Source organism: Engystomops pustulosus, unplaced genomic scaffold (assembly GCF_040894005.1).
Source record: "Engystomops pustulosus unplaced genomic scaffold, aEngPut4.maternal MAT_SCAFFOLD_470, whole genome shotgun sequence".
NCBI lineage: Eukaryota > Metazoa > Chordata > Amphibia > Anura > Leptodactylidae > Engystomops > Engystomops pustulosus.
The window spans coordinates 22,963-42,785 of NW_027285348.1; the positions used below are offsets into that span (position 1 = coordinate 22,963).

Below are 19,823 nucleotides of genomic sequence, written 5' to 3' on the forward strand. Positions count from 1 at the left end.
ATCCCCCTCTCCGCCTGCTCAATGCACATGACAGGAAGTGTAAAGGAGACAGACACAGGCACGCTGCTGCAGCTTCTCCCCTTCCCCGGGACTCACTACACGCTGCTGGCAGGGAGCCAGGTAATGTGAAACAAAGGGTTATAAAGCACTGAAATTAATCAGAATGGCATAGGCTACTGGAATCTGTGAAGCTACAGCATAGAGTGGCTCTGGTAAAGCCTCCCAGAGCCCATATGGCTCATTAGCATAAGCTGATTTTTAGAAGGACGGAGGCCGTGGATAATAATATAAGAAGATCCCACAGTCCCGGTGCCTGGATCTAGGAGTAATGTCCCGGATTTATCAGGATGGAGTCTGATGGTAGATTTCCTTTCATATAATACACTGCGATACTTATTACAGCTAGAAGCATATTCTGAGATCCTGACTATGGGGTCATTATAACAGCACAATCAGGTTTTACAAAGTGATCTCCAATCAGGTGTCACAGCAGAGTGTCAGCCGTGCATGAGAATGGCTCCGCTTGTAAGTACAGACGGTCCCCTACTTAAGGACACCCAACTTACAGACGACCCCCTCTGCCCCCTGTGACCTCTGGTGACCTCTCTGGATGTTACTATAGTCCCAGGCTGCAATGCTCAGCTGTAAGGTGTCTGTAATGAAGATTTATGGATAATCCTTGGTCCAATTACAGCAAAAAAAAAAATTTAAAAAATCTAATTGTCACAAGGACACAAAATTAATTTGTCAGGAGCTACAATTATAAAATATACAGTTTTGACTTACATACAAATTCAACTTAAAGGAAACTTACCACTTCTGATGTTCGGTATTAGCTGTAAACACCGGGCACCAGATCAGGGTGAGCTCAGGGTGAGATCAGGGTGAGATCAGGGTGAGATCAGGGTGAGCTCAGGGTGAGATCAGGGTGAGCTGGTGCCGGAGCTTACCTTCGCTATATCGCGGTTTAAACACATTTTGATTTACAGCCCCGAGGCAGCTTCGGCGCTGCGCGCGGCCGTGCATTTGTGACGCCTCCGGCACTTCCTATGGAGGCGCGCGCAGCGCTGAAGCTACCTCGGGGCTGTAAATCAAAATGTGTTTAAACCGTGTGAATGCAAATAAAATAATAATGTATTAAGTTTATGTGAACACAATTATTGCCCTGTGCTGGCTGTCCTAGGTCGTTGACCTCTGACTAGAATAGACATTGTACAGCTCTGTGAATGACAGCTGGACTCTGCAGGACTTCCCCCATCACTAAAGACTATTTTTATATTTAGTTGCACATTCGAGCTTTATCATCAGCTTTATGTAAAGGACATATATGGCATCATGTGTTCTCTTATGTCATCAGTCACATGTCTATGTAGATTGTGAGGGGCAGTCCCAGGATTTCACTATATATAATAAAGTTTATTTGAATGCTCTGGGGGGGGGGGGGGGGGGGGGGGAGGTGGATGGAGCACTAAGCAACAACGTGTCACCTGTGTCTCTGTCCCTACTCCCTACTCCCTACCCCCACCATCTCCCCTAATTAGAGAACAGCAATGACTGGATTAGAAATACATTCTGAAGGTTCCACCAGTTATAACTTTGTCACAAGATTTTCCAGAGGTTTCCTATCGGGTTCATATCAGGACTCTGGGCTGAAGGCAATTAAAGGGTTTTCCCATGAAAGTAAATTCTCACATCTCCACCAATGGGGGGATGACTGTTCTCTCTGTATGTCTGTCTGTCTGTCTGTCTCACACCCATAGATAACTTGCTGTAAGCCGCTGCAATGACATCCGTGATATAGCGAAGGTAAGCTCCGGCACCAGCTCACCCATCAGAAGTGGTAGGTTTCCTTTAAGAACAAACCTATGGAACCGATCCTGTATGTAACCCGGGACCCCTGTAATGGATGAGGGGTCCGGTGTTTATGCTGTCCAGTACTCGGCCGCCGTCTTGGCTCCGGTGTCTCCGATGGGAAGGCAGTCATGTATCATATCCAGGAAAACCTAACATGTCTCAGAAATCCATTGCTGCAATTAGATCAGTAATATCTGCCCTCAGAGCCGGCGCCCTGCAGGACACGACACGTAGCTGTGCGTCACAGGGAATCCATCTCTCTATACACACCGCACACTATATGTACACAGGACTCATACAATCCTATAACAAGCGTCCACATAACCACACACAATCCTCACTGCGCATGCACCTACCTGCACATTCTACATCCTAGTGGCTACAGGACCTGCCATGATGTCACAGTCATGTGATCAGTGAAGTAACATTCTGGCTGCATAGGACCTGCCATGATGTCACAGTCATGTGATCAGTGAAGTCACATTCTGGCTGCATAGGACCTGGCATGATGTCATGGTCACATGATCAGACAAGACCACACCTCCAGTCATATGATCAGTTAGGGGCGGGGTTAGGCTGAGTTCACACTGATGTCAGAATTTCCCTGCAAAAACAGATGCTACATATACAGGCGGCCCCCGGGTTACATACAAGATGGGGTCTGTAGGTTTGTTCTTAAGTTGAATTTGTATGTAAGGCGGAACTGTATATTTTGGATAAGATTGTCATAAGAATCAGGATTAATAATAAATCTCCATTACAGACGCCTGTGATATCTGTTACAGCTGATTATTGTAGCCTAGGACTAAAGAACATTAAATTACCAACATCCAGAGGTCCGTTTGTAACTAGGGGTCGTCCGTAAGTCGAGTCTTCTTAAGTAGGGGACTGCCTGTATAGAAATAAACTGAACTCATGGCCTATGGTCATGCCCAGATGTACAACAGTTATGGAGACAAATGTGTCACATGGTATGGGGGTGGGTGATACCATTAGAATCAGAGGATAGCGCCCCGCAGCGGCCCTTATCTATCCCCAGCTCTTCCATGTCATCACTCTTACGACGGCTCGAAGTATATTGAGAATGTGGCTGGAACCTGAGCTTCCGTCCATACGACAGATTATAGAACAATTGTATATAGAAACATTTCTCTGGTAGATGGAGGAAATGGGTTGTTGCTTATTTGAATGAAAGGGAAATCACAGCGCTAATGCGACCTTTCACCCTCGCTCAGTGCTACCGCCTGGAAAATCTGAAGGGCACCTCGGGCTCATTAAGAGAACCATAAAACTTGTTATGTAATTGAATATTTAATATGATGTATGTGAACTTCGGATACCCCTATCATGTAAAACACAGCCCCATGTTGTGATGTCACTATGTTTTATTATGTTATTGAAAAGGGCGATATACGATCAAAACCAAATAAAAACTGTTTAAAAAAAAAAGAAATAAACTGAACAGAAGAAATGTCAGTGTCTGTTATCACAAATCATGGTTCTAGATCTCATGTCTATCTATCTCCTATCTATCTATCTATCTCCTATCTATCTCTCTATCTATCTCCTATCTCTCTATCTATCTCCTATCTCTCTATCTATCTCCTATCTATCTATCCATCTCCTATCTATCTCTCTATCTATCTCCTATCTCTCTATCTATCTCCTATCTCTCTATCTTATCTCCTATCTCTCTATCTTATCTCCTATCTCTCTATCTATCTCCTATTTATCATCTATCTCTCTCCTATCCATCTATCCAATCTCTATGCAGCGCTGCGAAATCTGTGTGCACTATATAAGGAATTATTATTAGGGGTAAGAGAGCAAACATGAGGTGAGACACACTGCCTTGCATTAATAGCACATGCACCAGGTACACCCAGCTCCTTCCGTCAGGGTTCCAGGTAGGTTAACAAACTTCATTTTCAGGAGATAGGAACTATGCATTTTTTTTAGCTAAAACAATGTAAGCACAAGTTATCCTAATTCTATAGGCACTTGTTATTAGGCTTAATAGTGAATACTGTATATACTTGTTTAAGCCGATTCGAGTATAAGCCTAGTATATAGCATGCCAACACATTCCTTCAGTATATAGTCACAAGCCCCTTGCTCTCAGTACATAGACAGCCCATTGCCCCACCCAGTATGTAGTAGACCCTCCCACCCCCAGCATATAGCCTGCAGCCACTGCTCCACCCAGTATGTAGTAGACCCTCCCACCCCCAGTATATAGCCTGCAGCCACTGCCCCACCCAGTATGTAGTAGACCCTCCCACCCCCAGCATATAGCCTGCAGCCACTGCTCCACCCAGTATGTAGTAGACCCTCCCACCCCCAGCATATAGCCTGCAGCCACTGCTCCACCCAGTATGTAGTAGACCCTCCCACCCCCAGCATATAGCCTGCAGCCACTGCTCCACCCAGTATGTAGTAGACCCTCCCACCCCCAGCATATAGCCTGCAGCCACTGCTCCACCCAGTATGTAGTAGACCCTCCCACCCCCAGCATATAGCCTGCAGCCCATGACCCCCCTCAAGTATAAAGTCCATAATAAAAAAAAAAACCTGAATGTGTACTCAACTTCTGACCCCCCCCGGCAGGTCTTCTTTTTATCGATGTCCGGCACGTGTGTGGGCGTGCTACCAGGTGCAGGCAGCTGACGTCATGGTGCAGGCGGTGGACAGAGTGCCGACACGGAGCCGATGCCGGACATTAATGAAGAGGACCTCCCGGGGGGCGTTGGAAGGCGAGTAAACATTTTTGTTTTTTATAGACTCGAGTATAAGCCGAGTTAGGGGTTTTCCAGCACATTTTTTGCTTGTACTCGAGTACATACGATACATCTGTGACAGGTTCCAATTAACTTTATGTAGATTTAAATTTGTCATAATTTCAAGATCACTGATTCCGGATAATATCTAGGATGAGATAAGAAGACAATGGAATGAGGGAGAGGGGGAGTTGTGAGTCGCCAGCGTCACCTCCAATTCTTTTTCTGATGTTTAAATCTTTTATTTGTAAAATGAATGAAAACAGGAAGATGAGAGACCAACATGACGGCGATCAGGAGGGATAAAAGGGGTCACAACGGGGAAACCAGGACCACCGCAAGAACCGGCACCACCGCAACATGACGGCGATCAGGAGGGATAAAAGGGTTCACAACGGGGAAACCAGGACCACCGCAAGAACCGGCACCACCGCAACATGACGGCGATCAGGAGGGATAAAAGGGTTCACAACGGGGAAACCAGGACCACCGCAAGAACCGGCACCACCGCAACATGACGGCGATCAGGAGGGATAAAAGGGTTCACAACGGGTGGGAAACCAGGACCACCGCAAGAACCGGCACCACCGCAACATGACGGCGATCAGGAGGGATAAAAGGGGTCACAACGGGTGGGAAACCAGGACCACCGCAAGAACCGGCACCACCGCAACATGACGGCGATCAGGAGGGATAAAAGGGGTCACAACGGGTGGGAAACCAGGACCACCGCAAGAACCGGCACCACCGCAACATGACGGCGATCAGGAGGGATAAAAGGGTTCACAACGGGGAAACCAGGACCACCGCAAGAACCGGCACCACCGCAACATGACGGCGATCAGGAGGGATAAAAGGGTTCACAACGGGTGGGAAACCAGGACCACCGCAAGAACCGGCACCACCGCAACATGATGGCGATCAGGAGGGATAAAAGGGGTCACAACGGGGAAACCAGGACCACCGCAACATGACGGCGATCAGGAGGGATAAAAGGGGTCACAACGGGGAAACCAGGACCACCGCAACATGACGGCGATCAGGAGGGATAAAAGGGGTCACAACGGGTGGGAAACCGGCACCACCGCAAGAAAGGAAAAATCACAACACGTCCGCCTCTCAGGAGCCCGGGAATTCTTCTCTGCATCCCGGACTTGGTCTATGGACATTCCAGTAGGATGACAGTTTGGGACTCACCAGTCTTAAAACCTCATGTTCTCTACTGAGAACGTTCAATGACCCTGGAATGAAGGGAGTAAATCCTCCGGTAACTTTATTAACCGTTTACACTGCTGCCCTATGTATATAAGATGGTTATTGCAGGAGTAGCCCCAGACCCCGGATGAAGCCAGTTTTCTGATAAAACTAGTGCCGGGGGAGCGAATGATCAATCATTTTAATTTGTGCCGTTATCCCAGTTATACTAGAGCAACGAACACTTACCGTAGGACATACTCACCTACCACGTGAGCAGCAACTTTTGGATAAACTACGGCTACTTAGGCTTTGTGTTGAGGGGTCTTTTAGATCTACTCTCCAACTATCCTAACGTTACCCTTAATTACATGACACTACAATAGGAGATCATTGGCAGCTATTCATCCCTGTAACGAGTGTAGCATCAGTGTAGCCTCTAGGAATCATTAACAACCTCTCAGATGTGATAACTGCTGCTCGCCGTGTCCAGAGCTAAGGACTCGTGTTATCTAGGGTAACCTAAAGCCTAGCGATCGCTTCACTACTAAATCCCATGCTTGGAGAAGTCATCAAACAGGGATCAATAATCGTGTAATATAAACGGAATTCATTTTTACTAAGTTCAGAAATTGAAGACCCTTAACCCTTTGAGGAACCAGCTCATTTTCACCTTCAAGGGGTTTTCCCAGAAAGCAAGTTGAGCCTCATCCACAAGAGCTTGGCAGAGGCCGACACGCACACAGAACCGCTCCTACAGAGGATTCGTCATTGTGCTGCTGAATGCAGCTCTGGGGTCCTCATCCAGACCCTGGGGCTGTGATAGAGGGGACCGGGGCACATGTAGAAGCCCTATAGAACTTACATGACCGCGACGCCTAGAGGGTTAAACATTACAGCTATCGCAATCCAAGCTGTTACCGTGGGAGTCCAACCGTCGCTAGCTGTCACCAGTGACATAAATATATGTCCCGAAGTGTGATCCGGTGCTCCCGCGCCATGGTTCCTCTGGGCCGTGTCGCTACTTTTAAACAGGGGCACAGAAGCTCCGCGCAGCGCTGGGACAGTGTTTAGGTCTTCGTTAAACAATTGGGTGATCAGTCATCCTTTGCTGTATTTTGGGTGGAAATATTTTAGGACTACTACTTATAGTAAATGAATGGTTAATAAAACACGTTTGTAGATTTCCTTTAGTTCTGAGTCTTAATGAATGTCCATCCCCACAAGCAGGGAGCGCTGGGGCGCAATGTCCTGGAAGCAGATGTTGTACGAGGAGAGTACAGGTCGTGTGTACAGTCCCCGTCATCTTGTGTGGATCATTTGGTGTCTATAGAGGTTGGTTTCCCTGTTGAAGCACTTCCCACATATGCTGCAGGCGTAGGGCTTCTCCCCCGTGTGAGTTCTCTTATGCCGGTTCAGGCTGCCGCTGGCGGTGAACACTTTCCCACATTCGTCACATTTATACGTTTTCTCCCCCGTGTGGGTCATGTGATGGAAAGCGAGGCGGGCGCTGGATGTGAAACATTTGCCGCAAACAGAGCAGGAAAACGGCTTCTCCAGCGCATGAGCCGCCAAGTGCGCATGGAGGGAAGACTTCAACGAGAAGACCGGGCCGCACTTCTCCTCTCTGTGAGCCTCCTCATGGGCCAGCAGATCGGACTGGACTGCAAAACACTTTCCACACTCTGAACACGCAAACAGCTTCCCCCCCGTGTGGACCTTAACGTGAGCACCGAGCTCTGAAGAAGTGCTGCAGCTCTCCCCACACTCTGCACAGGACAGCACAGCAGGGTCGTGCTGCTCCCTCTGATGGCGCTCCAGGAGCGACGCTTCACAGAAACACTTGTCACATTCAGAACAGCAAAATGCATCCATGTCAGCAGCCGCAGAGTCCTGGTATAAAACGTGGTCACTTCTAGAAGCTGGTGGCCGCTCGCACGTCATGAGATGTGTCGACCCATCTGTGTGAGACACGTCCGGGGGGAGAGACGTGGATTAGTTCCTGGTGCAGCCCTTTAATAATGGAAAGGCCTCCAAAAACTTACTCACCTGCATGGATCTCCCACTCGGCGGCTCGCTGAAGGCTCATGTGCTCCTCTTCATCTACTTCAATCACAGAAGGAAGTGGCCGTGGCATTACTCTACGTGGCATTTCTGTGGGTATAAAAGGAATGGCCTCAGACATCTGGAGTTAAATTACAGGATTATCAGATGTTCAGGGTGCAGAGGATTGACTGGCTGGGCTTAGACTACACTGGAGACAAAAACTAGAGAACAATTTGTGAACTAATGTAATCTGCATTCATGAACTTTTGATGGATCCATTGTAAGGTGTCACCAGGCCACTAAAACCGTTTCACAAAATTACCAAAAAAAAGCTTTACTTTGTATAAAACGTGATGCTCCTAATTAGAGAAGAGCAATGACTGGATTAGAAATACATTTTCTGAAGGTTCCACCAGTTATAACTTTGTCACAAGATTTTCCAGAGGTTTCCTATCGGGTTCATATCAGGATTCTGGGCTGAAGGCAATTAAAGGGGTTTTCCCATGAAAGTAAATTCTCACATCTCCACCCCCGGTGATGTCACGCAATAAAGAGCATTTAACCCCTTACTGTACAATGTTACTCAGTGTTATTGCTGTTTTAGCTCCTATCACTCCCTCGGCTGCTCAGTGTAATATCCCAGGGTGTGGGCGGGGCCTCTCTAAGCAGACACATTATCATCCATCTAGTTCTGTGGGGTGACAATGTATCAGGGTACAGGTGTATATACACTTTCATCTGTGACATTGTACTGACACATAGATAGAGAGGAGGCAGATCAGAGATGATGAGATGCCTATTGCACAGGGGCTGACAGACTTTTACACTGTCAGCTCTGCTACATCTCTGTTCTCATAGATATGTGCCTGCCTCCCCCTTCCCCCGGATCACTTATCTCCTTGTAGTTTGTAGCTTCTCTCTGCTCACAATGTGCAGGAAGTGAATCAGTGTCAGTGTGAGCTCCGTGCTGGACTGCAGAGGTTGTGGCTACAGGCTCAGAGGAGAAACACACAGAAACTCAGCTTGCTGCCGTCACACATAAATCCAAGATGGCAGCCATAAATTCAGAAGTTACAGGGTTGTGTATATTACTGCTGTTAGGATATATAGGACCTCCTGTTACATATAGGACTACACATTGATTCTGACATTTAGGAAAATTGTGTGTTCTCTTATTTTCATTTCCAGCGTCTTTGTTATTCCAATTGCTGCTGCTAAAATTGAATGCGACGCCAGGTCTACCGTCACATTGTCCTAACCCATCTCAAATGAAAAATGGCAACTTAGTTGAAAGACTTCATTAAGGGTGTCACCCTATCACAGCCATGGATATTTGTCAGGGCTGTTAATTTGCTGAATTGGCTGCTCCGGGGAGATAGGAACGCGCCTGAACACCAAACCTGAACCTACACCACTGGTCAGCTCATCTCTACTAAGAAAGCAACATACAGCGGGAGGTAATATTACTGCAGGATGAGAGTGTGCAGGCGCAATATCCAGATCAGAAGAGCTCGGCCGGGACTTTATCCAATAAGAGGGACTACAGACCTCTTCCTGCTTTTTCAGTCTTCTGCTGATTTTTCTTACATGCCCATCCTGTACAGCAAAAAACAACAAAAAAAACATTCTGAGCCAACATGAAATTTATGGTTCCCATTAATGAACTTAGCAAAAATGACATTTCAGCTTTGCCATCATATACTAGATACTCAGTGACATAAAGGAAACCACCAGCAGCAATCTACCCATTCAGGGAGATCCAATGTAGGTTCCTCCTACCAGGTTAAACCTTTTATATAGCCTAACATGATCTAAACTTTATGTTACCAATAGGCTGACTTTGGGCAGAGGCTACTGGGGTGTGGAGTGACGTCTCTGGGATGTGCCGCCGCCCCCCCCCCCCCCCCCCAGTGCGCTCCTGATAGAGCACCAGCTGTAGTCACAACGCCGATGCCTTTCAGCTCTGTGCATGCGCAGTGGCCCCTTCAGTTGCACGATATGAGAATTAGCATAGATTAGCATAAGATCAGGTATAGATCAGGTAAGGCTATATAAAGGATCACAGAAAGACGTTAGGAGAAACCGACCATTGGATCTACCTTCAGGTAAATGATGTTAAGTTTCGGTTAAGATTCTAGAAGACCCCGAGTCACAGCAAGAAAGCATTAAAGGAATTGTCCCACGAAAGCAGTGTCCGACCACTCTTACCCCCAGCAATGGGCAAGTCTCCCTCAGTCCCCGCTGCAAATGAGGGGCACATAAGGGACTGAAGACACATAAACACTTCCATAGCGCTGATCAGATGGGATCTCCCCACCAGTGAAGTGTAACATAGTATGGTATACTGACCCCCGGTATGAGGATGCCACTCATTGGATGAAGCAGGTGTCATGACCACGCTGCCCCCCCCCCTTCCCCCAGAACTTTTGGTGTGTGGCCCCATGGGGTTTTTTTTTTAATATTCATAAGTCCTCCACTTTCACACACCGTATCCACAGCATAAGGGTGAAAGTGTCTCATGGGGGACCCCTTTAAAATGATTTGCCAAGACTCAAAACCTAAAGCTCCCCCTAAAGATAGGCGACTAATTGTAGTCTGAGGGGCCACACTGACCGGCTGATTGCAGTACGGCTCCATACACTGAGTAGTGGCCTGGTTCTGGTATTGCAGATGAGCTCCCGTGCTAATGAATCAGTAGTGTACATTGATGCGTTACCTCTTTTCCGTTTTTTTGGAAAGTCCTCTCTCTTTCTCTGCTTATCATCCCATGTGACCTTCTCTTCTCCATCTTCAAGGGATTTAATTTCAACCTTAAGCTCATTAAAATCATCGCACTAGAGTAGAAAACAGTCAAATCTGAACACACATTTATCACATGTTCTCATGGTATGTGTGATTGACGAGGGGTCCTGTGCTCTGCTGCGCCTGCTCCAAAAACAACCCCCACAGTAGGAGGCGGTATAAGCAACAAAATTTTTGTTTTGTCTTTAAATGGCCCCCCAAAGCCGCCTTCGGCACCGCACCCCCCAGCAAATACAGACCTGGAGAAGGAGTCATATTTGCCCGACTTTGGGGGAGATTTATTATCATAGGTAAAAAGGGCGAGGTCTCACATTTTATCCTGTATCGGAGGGGGATTTGACATTTAGTCGGGTATACCGAGCGCGTTTGTTTTATCCATAAGGCCTTTTTAATCTTTACTCTTGTGAGTATTACCATTGAAACAATTTTAACGATCAAAAAAGTATTGCACCATCGTTTGTTTCCTTTCTCTTCCCAAATCGAATAGTAATTAGAAGAAGGAATGAAGAAAGTGGAACGAGTAGTGGAGGAACAAGTACCCGGGTGGGAACAATTAGGAGTAGCACTGAAGCTACGAGCTGCCTTGAGAATCCCCAGGAGGGACGCCGTGCCGAGCTACCGTACCCTGCCCTAGGCATGCAACGCTGAGGACATTGGGTATGGACTAAGGACTGTCCCCGCGAGTACCAAAAATCTCTGGTTGGAAAGGTACTGCACCTTTTTTTCCTAAATGTAGAGTGGATGAACGTAGAGGCGGAGGATTAATCAATTTTGTACTAACATTTACTGGTTAATTTTTTTGGATCTTTTTAACCTGTATCCTCCTTGCGCCGTTTTTTTCCATTCTTTTTGCGAGTAAGGGTAAACTGAATATCGTTCTTCCTTTTATCCATGGTTTCCAATGACGTGTGTTCGGGAAGGGCTGCATCATTATACTCAATGTAAAAGTCTTAGTTACCTGCTCATCCGGCAGCATATTGTCATCATCTTTTGAGGAATCCTCAGGTGAAGGGGGATAGTCATGTTTCTCTACTGCACTGCTTCCTGTAGCACAGACACCGGAAATGACATATAAAGTGGGTTATATACTGGCATAGATATATCAGTCAGCAGCCAACAAGGCGGCCACTTGTATGTAATTTGTCTCTGTGCTGCACAGTATCCTCCATACACTTCTTACTAAAGATAAGAGCCGCTGACCTGTTCCCCACAAACTCCCACTTTCCATGTACCAATATCTCCGATACTTCAGCTTCCATTCCTACAGCCCGTATAGATCAATAGGAATTCCTGGACATTTAGAATGTAAATTTTAAACTTTTGGAATACGGGATGTAAAAAGATATTAAAAAAAAAAAAAAAAAAAGGAAAGGGCGAGGTCTTAAGTTTTAATCTGCGTTTCTATTCCAGCAGAGCTCCAGCTGCGTACCTGTCCTGTCTGACCCGTCTTCTGCGACTTCTTCTTGATCCAACATCTCATAAGCTTCTTCTTCCTTCACAATTAAAGTCTGCGTTCCCGGAGCGCCAGTTTGTATCTTGTTTTTAGAAGAACACAAAATAAGTTAACGTTTACTTCTGGGTTCACGATAGTTTTTAGCAAAGTGTCATATCTTTCAAAAACAAACAGAACAATTCCCATATTGTGACTCCCCTTCTTTCCAGAGTCATGCTGATCTGAAGCTACCTGTCAGAGATCTTCCTCAGCAGCAATGAAGTGGGTGGAAACTAACCTCTTCCTACTTTGCACTAGAGCTGCCCATAGTTCCCATGAGCCTTTGTGTTCACTCAAATGAGATTCCAATAAATAAATGCATTGAGCACTGCATAGCCTGTACATACAGGATCGGCACAGCGATAGGGGCAAGTGTAGTCAGTGCCAAGGGTTGATTTAAATAGAATAGGATAGTGCTATATATAAGATGATTATTATTATGGGGTTAAAGCTGCTAAGAAGAGGTTTAGGATGGCGGGGGGGGGGGGGTGCATGGGCTGTGATACAGCTCGAGGTGCAAAGAGACATAGAAAGATAGACACAACCTCTAATGGAGGGGCAGATAGGGAACAGGGCAGAACCTGACTGACACTCCTATCTCTTGCACAGGCACGAGGCTCTTTGCTCGCACACTGGTCTTACCATGACATCACACCGCACTGAGCCATCCTCTTCTGGATTCTTCTTTGGGGCATTTTCATAGGGTTCTTCCTTCCTGGGTCCATCTAGAAGAAATGTCATGTAAATAAACCACCAAATGTCTTTCCACAGGATCAGGGGTAACACGCGTGTGTGTGTGTGTGGATACAGCCATGGGGACCCTCAGTGATCAAGAAAACAGGAGCAGCAGGTCAAGCATGTGCATTGCCTCTTCTGTACTCCATCCATCCGTAGAAGTATCGATCTATGTGGCTGTCGCAGCTAAGGGTGATGAATAGAGATGAGCGGATCCGATGATGAGATCGGCCACCTGACCCAATGTAACAGAACTGATTTGCACAGCCAATTATAGCTACTGCTAGTTAAGTCCAAAATGAAGACGCAGGGCTAGAAGATGAGGGGGTGACAGAAGAGTCGATTATCTTGAAAGGTTCGAAGTGAAAAATCCAAAGGGGATCCATGCATCACATGTGGGATCTCAATGAACATATAAAGGGTATTTGAGGTTCAGGGGTCAGAGAGGCGTCACTCACCAGGAGAGGCGATCACCCGCTGGTCCTCAGACATCACATCCTCTGTTGGGGCATCGGATCTTTCCAAGTCGTCGCCCTCCTTCATGGAGAAATAAACGGTGACATCCTGACACCTGATAGGAGCCTGACACACAAAGACGCGGTTATCATCCCGATCCGTCACAGCGGGGGATACAATGTCCCAGCATTCCCAGCAGCGCTCACCTCTCCAGTCAGCAGCTGCGTGATTGTGTGCGCCAGTTCTAGAATCTTCTCATCATTCTTTGTCTCCTCCATCATTGGGTCAATCTTTGGGTCTCTGTTTACGCTACAGAATCCTCCGGAAATGACGCGGCTGCTGCTGTGCGTGACGCGCCCCCCGGACATCTTTAATACAACGTAATCCTGTAAATTAGAATGTACAGTGAAACCTTGGATTATGAGTCACTTTGCCTGCAAGCATTTATTACAACAAGCCTACACCCGACTTACATACGACCCCTAGTTACAGACAGACCTCTGGATGTTGGTAATTTCCTATACTTTAGCCCCAGGATACAATAATCAGCTATAACAGTTATCACAGGTGTCTGTAATGAGGCTTTAGTGTAACTCCTGGTTCTTATGACAACCCAACATTTTAAAATCCAATTGTCACAGACACCAAAGAAAAGTTCTGTCTGGGATTACGATGATAAAATATACAGTTCCGACTTCTGACATACAAATTGTATTTTACATTCTACTTCCCTCAATAACAACATTATAACAGTAGAAGAAATAAAGGGGCCGGATGACGTACTACATAGGATTCAATATTTTTTAGGGGTGTGGAACCAAATGTCTGTGTTTCAATTATTTCCTGTGGGAAAACTTGCTTTGATATACAAGCAATTTGGATTAAGAGCATGAATTCTGCTTGTAATCCAAGTTATTCTGCCATTGTGTGACCACTCCTCTGGGTTTCCATCGTTTCCTACAGGACAACTTGCTTTGATATGAAAGCGAATTGGATTTCAAGCAGCCGAAAAAAAATAATGCTGGTAATCCTAAACTCCACGGATGGCCGCGGTGCTTTATATACTGCGTATCCCTGACCAGAACACAACAATCTCCCAGAATCCCTTCATCTCCAGTCAGATTTATATACACGTATAGGAGACATCATTCCTAGAGCCCCCCACGGCCTGTTGTTAATAGTAGAAGTGGTCATGTGACTTGATAGCAATAGAGCGTTTGGAGGTGTATCCAGACCTCACCTCTCCGGTCAGCAGGTAGAGAATATCTAAGGTTGTATGCATAATCTTCTCAAACAAGTGATCCCTGGCCTTGTCCCTGCCGAGGGATTCCGTCACGTCATGGAGTGGTGACAGCTTCATTGTGTGGATCAGAACCGAGGCTTCTAGGTGGAGCAATAAGCAAAGAGGTTACAATCATTCCATTAGTATAGAATTATATAATGTGATCCAAATCCCTTGCGTGTCCTGGAAGCCAATACATTAACCCCTACGTGCCCCAGGACGTCATGTTATGGGCCAGCTTAATGCAGCGCAACGCACTACATCGTCCTAGAGATCCCGTGTGATGGAGTCCAGGAATCTGCCACAGCGGCTGCGGCCACTTAGGTCACTCATCACAGCCATTTAACCCCTTAAATAATGTTACAAAAACAGATCAAAAATCAACACTAACGGCGAATGGCACAAAGGAAAATTACAACTCAAGAGGCAAAAACAAAAAACACAAAAAACACTCGCTCAGGAGGAGGAAAAATACAATTACCACGGTGGTGGACCGTCCCATTTGCCACTCTGGTTATCCTATGATCATGATGGAGCCTCTTTGCGCTTCCTCCGAGGCCCCCGTGGTGTGGCCCCGTGGTGTGGCCACCTTTTTTCACCAGTTCCCTCCGAGTGCTGCCATTTCTTCATTATTTAGATTTTTGGAGGGACGATTAGTCCAGGTTTTTAGATTTAGGTTTTAGGGCTAGAACGGCCCAACTCAATTGTAAGGTGTCTTCCGAATTAAAGGGGTTGTCCTAGTTCTCAAATAAAAAAAACTAAGGGTGGCCGGGAGGGCGCTGCTTAAAAAAAAAAAACCTTTCCGTGCCCTCTGGTATCCAGCTGGGGGCCGGCGGACGAAGGGCACCGGAAGGTAAGTAGGACTTAACTGCTATAGCCATAATGCTACCGGTACGAGAGCAGAAACCAAAACACACGCTCCAGAAAATGCAGACTCACAATGTTTATTAGTGCACAGCCACATATATAGAAAATTATGTGAAAAGGTGATAAAGTACTGCAATGCTATAGGCCAACTGAATATACCAGAACCTCCCCTTTAAGACATTTTCTCAAACTTCATCATAGGAAAAATACTAGACCAGAGGGAAATAGAAAGTTAATACTAATGTCCCTGTGTTAGCGCTCTACTTCGTCACAACATGGCCATCGGGGAGAGAAGCTGCAGAAAAGACAAAGTGATTTGTAAACAGTTCACACAAAATGATGTTTGAATCATGACATGGCTGAAGGTGGGTCGCATGACCCCAACTAAGACAAGATATGATATCTCTCACACCCTAAAAGGTTAATAAAATTCAATCAATAAATTGTAGACACCCCAAATGAACACCAAAAATTGCAACTTGTTTCAGAAAGAAACGAGCCCTCGACCAACAACATACATTGAAAAGTAAAAAGTTACGACTTTGAAAATTCAAAAAAAAAAATAATAAAAAAAATGTGGCTACATCCTAAAGGGGTTAAAGTGGGTTGGCCACGGTCTTCCTGTCTCCTCTATCCCTTTAAGTCTCTTTCCCACAAGAGAGTCTGACCTCGGGTCGTGCGCTTCTCAGAATGTCCGGCCCAAAAACTCAGAGACCAGAATGGAACCGACACTTCTCATCTCTGCAACAAGCACATAATAGGAGTTTGATGCAAGTCAGTCACATTAGAGTCACCGGTAGACAAAAGCCCATTTGTGGCCCATAATTCTCCTCTCTCCTCCCCCAGACCCTTCTGTGACCCATCAGGCTCCTCTCTCCTCCCCCAGACCCTTCTGTGACCCATCAGGCTCCTCTCTCCTCCGCCCATCAGGCTCCTCTCTCCTCCGCCCGATCCTTCTGTGACCCATCAGGCTCCTCTCTCCTCCCCCAGACCCTTCTGTCACCCATCAGGCTCCTCTCTCCTCCGCCCGACCCTTCTGTGACCCATCAGGCTCCTCTCTCCTCCGCCCATCAGGCTCCTCTCTCCTCCACCCCACCCATCTGTGACCCATCAGGCTCCTCTCTCCTCCCCCAGACCCTTCTGTGACCCATCAGGCTCCTCTCTCCTCCCCGAGACCCTTCTGTGACCCATCAGGCTCCTCTCTCCTCCGCCCGACCCTTCTGTGACCCATCAGGCTCCTCTCTCCTCCGCCCGACCCTTCTGTGACCCATCAGGCTCCTCTCTCCTCCGCCCGACCCTTCTGTGACCCATCAGGCTCCTCTCTCCTCCGCCCGACCCTTCTGTGACCCATCAGGCTCCTCTCTCCTCCGCCCGACCCTTCTGTGACCCATCAGGCTCCTCTCTCCTCCGCCCGACCTTTCTGTGACCCATCAGGCTCCTCCGCCCATCAGGCTCTTCTCTCCTCCGCCCATCAGGCTCCTCTCTCCTCCGCCCGATCCTTCTGTGACCCATCAGGCTCATCTCTCCTCCGCCCATCAGGCTCCTCTCTCCTCCGCCCATCAGGCTCCTCTCTCCTCCGCCGATCCTTCTGTGACCCATCAGGCTCCTCTCTCCTCCGCACCATCAAGCTCCTCTCTCCTCCGCCCATCAGGCTCCTCTCTCCTCCGCCAGATCCTTCTGTGACCCATCAGGCTCCTCTCTCCTCCGCCCATCAGGCTCCTCTCTCCTCCGCCCATCAGGCTCCTCTCTCCTCCGCCCATCAGGCTCCTCTCTCCTCCGCCCATCAGGCTCCTCTCTCCTCCGCCCATCAGGCTCCTCTCTCCTCCGCCCATCAGGCTCCTCTCTCCTCCACCCATCAGGCTCCTCTCTCCTCCACCCCACCCTTCTGTGACCCATCAGGCTCCTCACTCCTCCGCCCATCAGGCTCCTCTCTCCTCCGCCCGACCCTTCTGTGACCCATCAGGCTCCTCACTCCTCCGCCCATCAGGCTCCTCTCTCCTCCGCCCGACCCTTCTGTGACCCATCAGGCTCCTCACTCCTCCGCCCATCAAGCTCCTCTCTCCTCCGCCCATCAGGCTCCTCTCTCCTCCGCCCATCAGGCTCCTCTCTCCTCCGCCCATCAGGCTCCTCTCTCCTCCGCCCATCAGGCTCCTCTCTCTTCCGCCCATCAGGCTCCTCTCTCTTCCGCCCATCAGGCTCCTCTCTCTTCCGCCCATCAGGCTCCTCTCTCTTCCGCCCATCAGGCTCCTCTCTCTTCCGCCCATCAGGCTCCTCTGTCCTCCGCTCGATCCTTCTGTGACCCATCAGGCTCCTCTCTCCTCCGCCCGATCCTTCTGTGACCCATCAGGCTCCTCTCTCCTCCGCCCATCAGGCTCCTCTCTCCTCCGCCCATCAGGCTCCTCTCTCCTCCGCCCATCAGGCTCCTCTCTCCTCCACCCCACCCATCTGTGACCCATCAGGCTCCTCTCTCCTCCCCCAGACCCTTCTGTGACCCATCAGGCTCCTCTCTCCTCCCCCAGACCCTTCTGTGACCCATCAGGCTCCTCTCTCTTCCCCCAGACCCTTCTGTGACCCATCAGGCTCCTCTCTCCTCCCCCAGACCCTTCTGTGACCCATCAGGCTCCTCTCTCCTCCCCCAGACCCTTCTGTGACCCATCGGGCTCCTCTCTCCTCCCCCAGACCCTTCTGTGACCCATCGGGCTCCACTCTCCTCCCCCAGACCCTTCTGTGACCCATCGGGCTCCACTCTCCTCCCCCAGACCCTTCTGTGACCCATCGGGCTCCTCTCTCCTCCGCCCGACCCTTCTGTGACCCATCGGGCTCCTCTCTCCTCTGCCCGACCCTTCTGTGACCCATCGGGCTCCTCTCTCCTCTGCCCGACCCTTCTGTGACCCATCGGGCTCCTCTCTCCTCCGCCCGACCCTTCTGTGACCCATCGGGCTCCTCTCTCCTCCGCCCGACCCTTCTGTGACCCATCGGGCTCCTCTCTCCTCCGCCCGACCCTTCTGTGACCCATCGGGCTCCTCTCTCCTCCGCCCATCAGGCTCCTCTCTCCTCCGCCCATCAGGCTCCTCTCTCCTCCGCCCATCAGGCTCCTCTCTCCTCCGCCCATCAGGCTCCTCTCTCCTCCGCCCATCAGGCTCCTCTCTCCTCCGCCCATCAGGCTCCTCTCTCCTCCGCTCGATCCTTCTGTGACCCATCAGGCTCCTCTCTCCTCCGCCCATCAGGCTCCTCTCTCCTCCGCCCGATCCTTCTGTGACCCATCAGGCTCCTCTCTCCTCCGCACCATCAAGCTCCTCTCTCCTCCGCCCATCAGGCTCCTCTCTCCTCCGCCAGATCCTTCTGTGACCCATCAGGCTCCTCTCTCCTCCGCCCATCAGGCTCCTCTCTCCTCCGCCCATCAGGCTCCTCTCTCCTCCGCCCATCAGGCTCCTCTCTCCTCCGCCCATCAGGCTCCTCTCTCCTCCGCCCATCAGGCTCCTCTCTCCTCCACCCATCAGGCTCCTCTCTCCTCCACCCCACCCTTCTGTGACCCATCAGGCTCCTCACTCCTCCGCCCATCAGGCTCCTCTCTCCTCCGCCCGACCCTTCTGTGACCCATCAGGCTCCTCACTCCTCCGCCCATCAGGCTCCTCTCTCCTCCGCCCGACCCTTCTGTGACCCATCAGGCTCCTCACTCCTCCGCCCATCAGGCTCCTCTCTCCTCCGCCCATCAGGCTCCTCTCTCCTCCGCCCATCAGGCTCCTCTCTCCTCCGCCCATCAGGCTCCTCTCTCCTCCGCCCATCAGGCTCCTCTCTCTTCCGCCCATCAGGCTCCTCTCTCTTCCGCCCATCAGGCTCCTCTCTCTTCCGCCCATCAGGCTCCTCTCTCTTCCGCCCATCAGGCTCCTCTCTCTTCCGCCCATCAGGCTCCTCTGTCCTCCGCTCGATCCTTCTGTGACCCATCAGGCTCCTCTCTCCTCCGCCCGATCCTTCTGTGACCCATCAGGCTCCTCTCTCCTCCGCCCATCAGGCTCCTCTCTCCTCCGCCCATCAGGCTCCTCTCTCCTCCGCCCATCAGGCTCCTCTCTCCTCCACCCCACCCATCTGTGACCCATCAGGCTCCTCTCTCCTCCCCCAGACCCTTCTGTGACCCATCAGGCTCCTCTCTCCTCCCCCAGACCCTTCTGTGACCCATCAGGCTCCTCTCTCTTCCCCCAGACCCTTCTGTGACCCATCAGGCTCCTCTCTCCTCCCCCAGACCCTTCTGTGACCCATCAGGCTCCTCTCTCCTCCCCCAGACCCTTCTGTGACCCATCGGGCTCCTCTCTCCTCCCCC

At 49.4% G+C, this 19,823-nt stretch overlaps 2 protein-coding genes across 4 annotated transcripts in view; both read right to left on the bottom strand.

Moving 5' to 3' along the window:
* LOC140111474 (uncharacterized) overlaps positions 1-2,317 on the bottom strand; it is an 11,624-nt gene extending 9,307 nt beyond the window's left edge. Inside the window, exons 1-2 of one of the 3 annotated variants that reach the window (XM_072132387.1) lie at positions 2,299-2,317; positions 2,211-2,242 (exon numbers count right to left, since the gene is read on the bottom strand). The gene's annotated coding sequence lies outside the window, so the exon portion shown is untranslated. Of the gene's footprint in view, positions 1-1,863; positions 2,181-2,210 lie in introns of those variants that run through there. The other 2 variants (XM_072132386.1, XM_072132388.1) reach the window with 2 other exon arrangements.
* Positions 2,318-4,848: 2,531 nt separating this feature from the next.
* Positions 4,849-15,248, bottom strand: LOC140111475 (uncharacterized). The gene is made up of 11 exons (XM_072132389.1): positions 15,120-15,248; positions 14,597-14,739; positions 13,563-13,742; positions 13,359-13,482; positions 12,808-12,890; positions 12,103-12,208; positions 11,632-11,717; positions 10,588-10,705; positions 9,420-9,467; positions 7,875-7,979; positions 4,849-7,786 (listed from the first exon to the last, which is right to left on the bottom strand). Exons 2-11 carry the CDS (start codon positions 14,714-14,716, stop codon positions 7,128-7,130), a joined length of 1,629 nt encoding a protein of 542 aa, XP_071988490.1. The 5' UTR covers positions 14,717-14,739; positions 15,120-15,248; the 3' UTR covers positions 4,849-7,127.
* Positions 15,249-19,823: the final 4,575 nt, after the last annotated feature.

Coding starts and splice junctions, on each gene's coding strand:
- LOC140111475 (XM_072132389.1), bottom strand. CDS start 14,716: ATGAAGCTGTCACCACTCCATGACGTGACGGAATCCCTCGGCAGGGAC. Junction 10,706..11,631: donor ATATGCTGCCGGATGAGCAG/GTAACTAAGACT, acceptor TTTCTACTCTAG/TGCGATGATTTTAATGAGCT. Junction 9,468..10,587: donor TCCAAAAAAACGGAAAAGAG/GTAACGCATCAA, acceptor TTTGCTGTACAG/GATGGGCATGTAAGAAAAAT.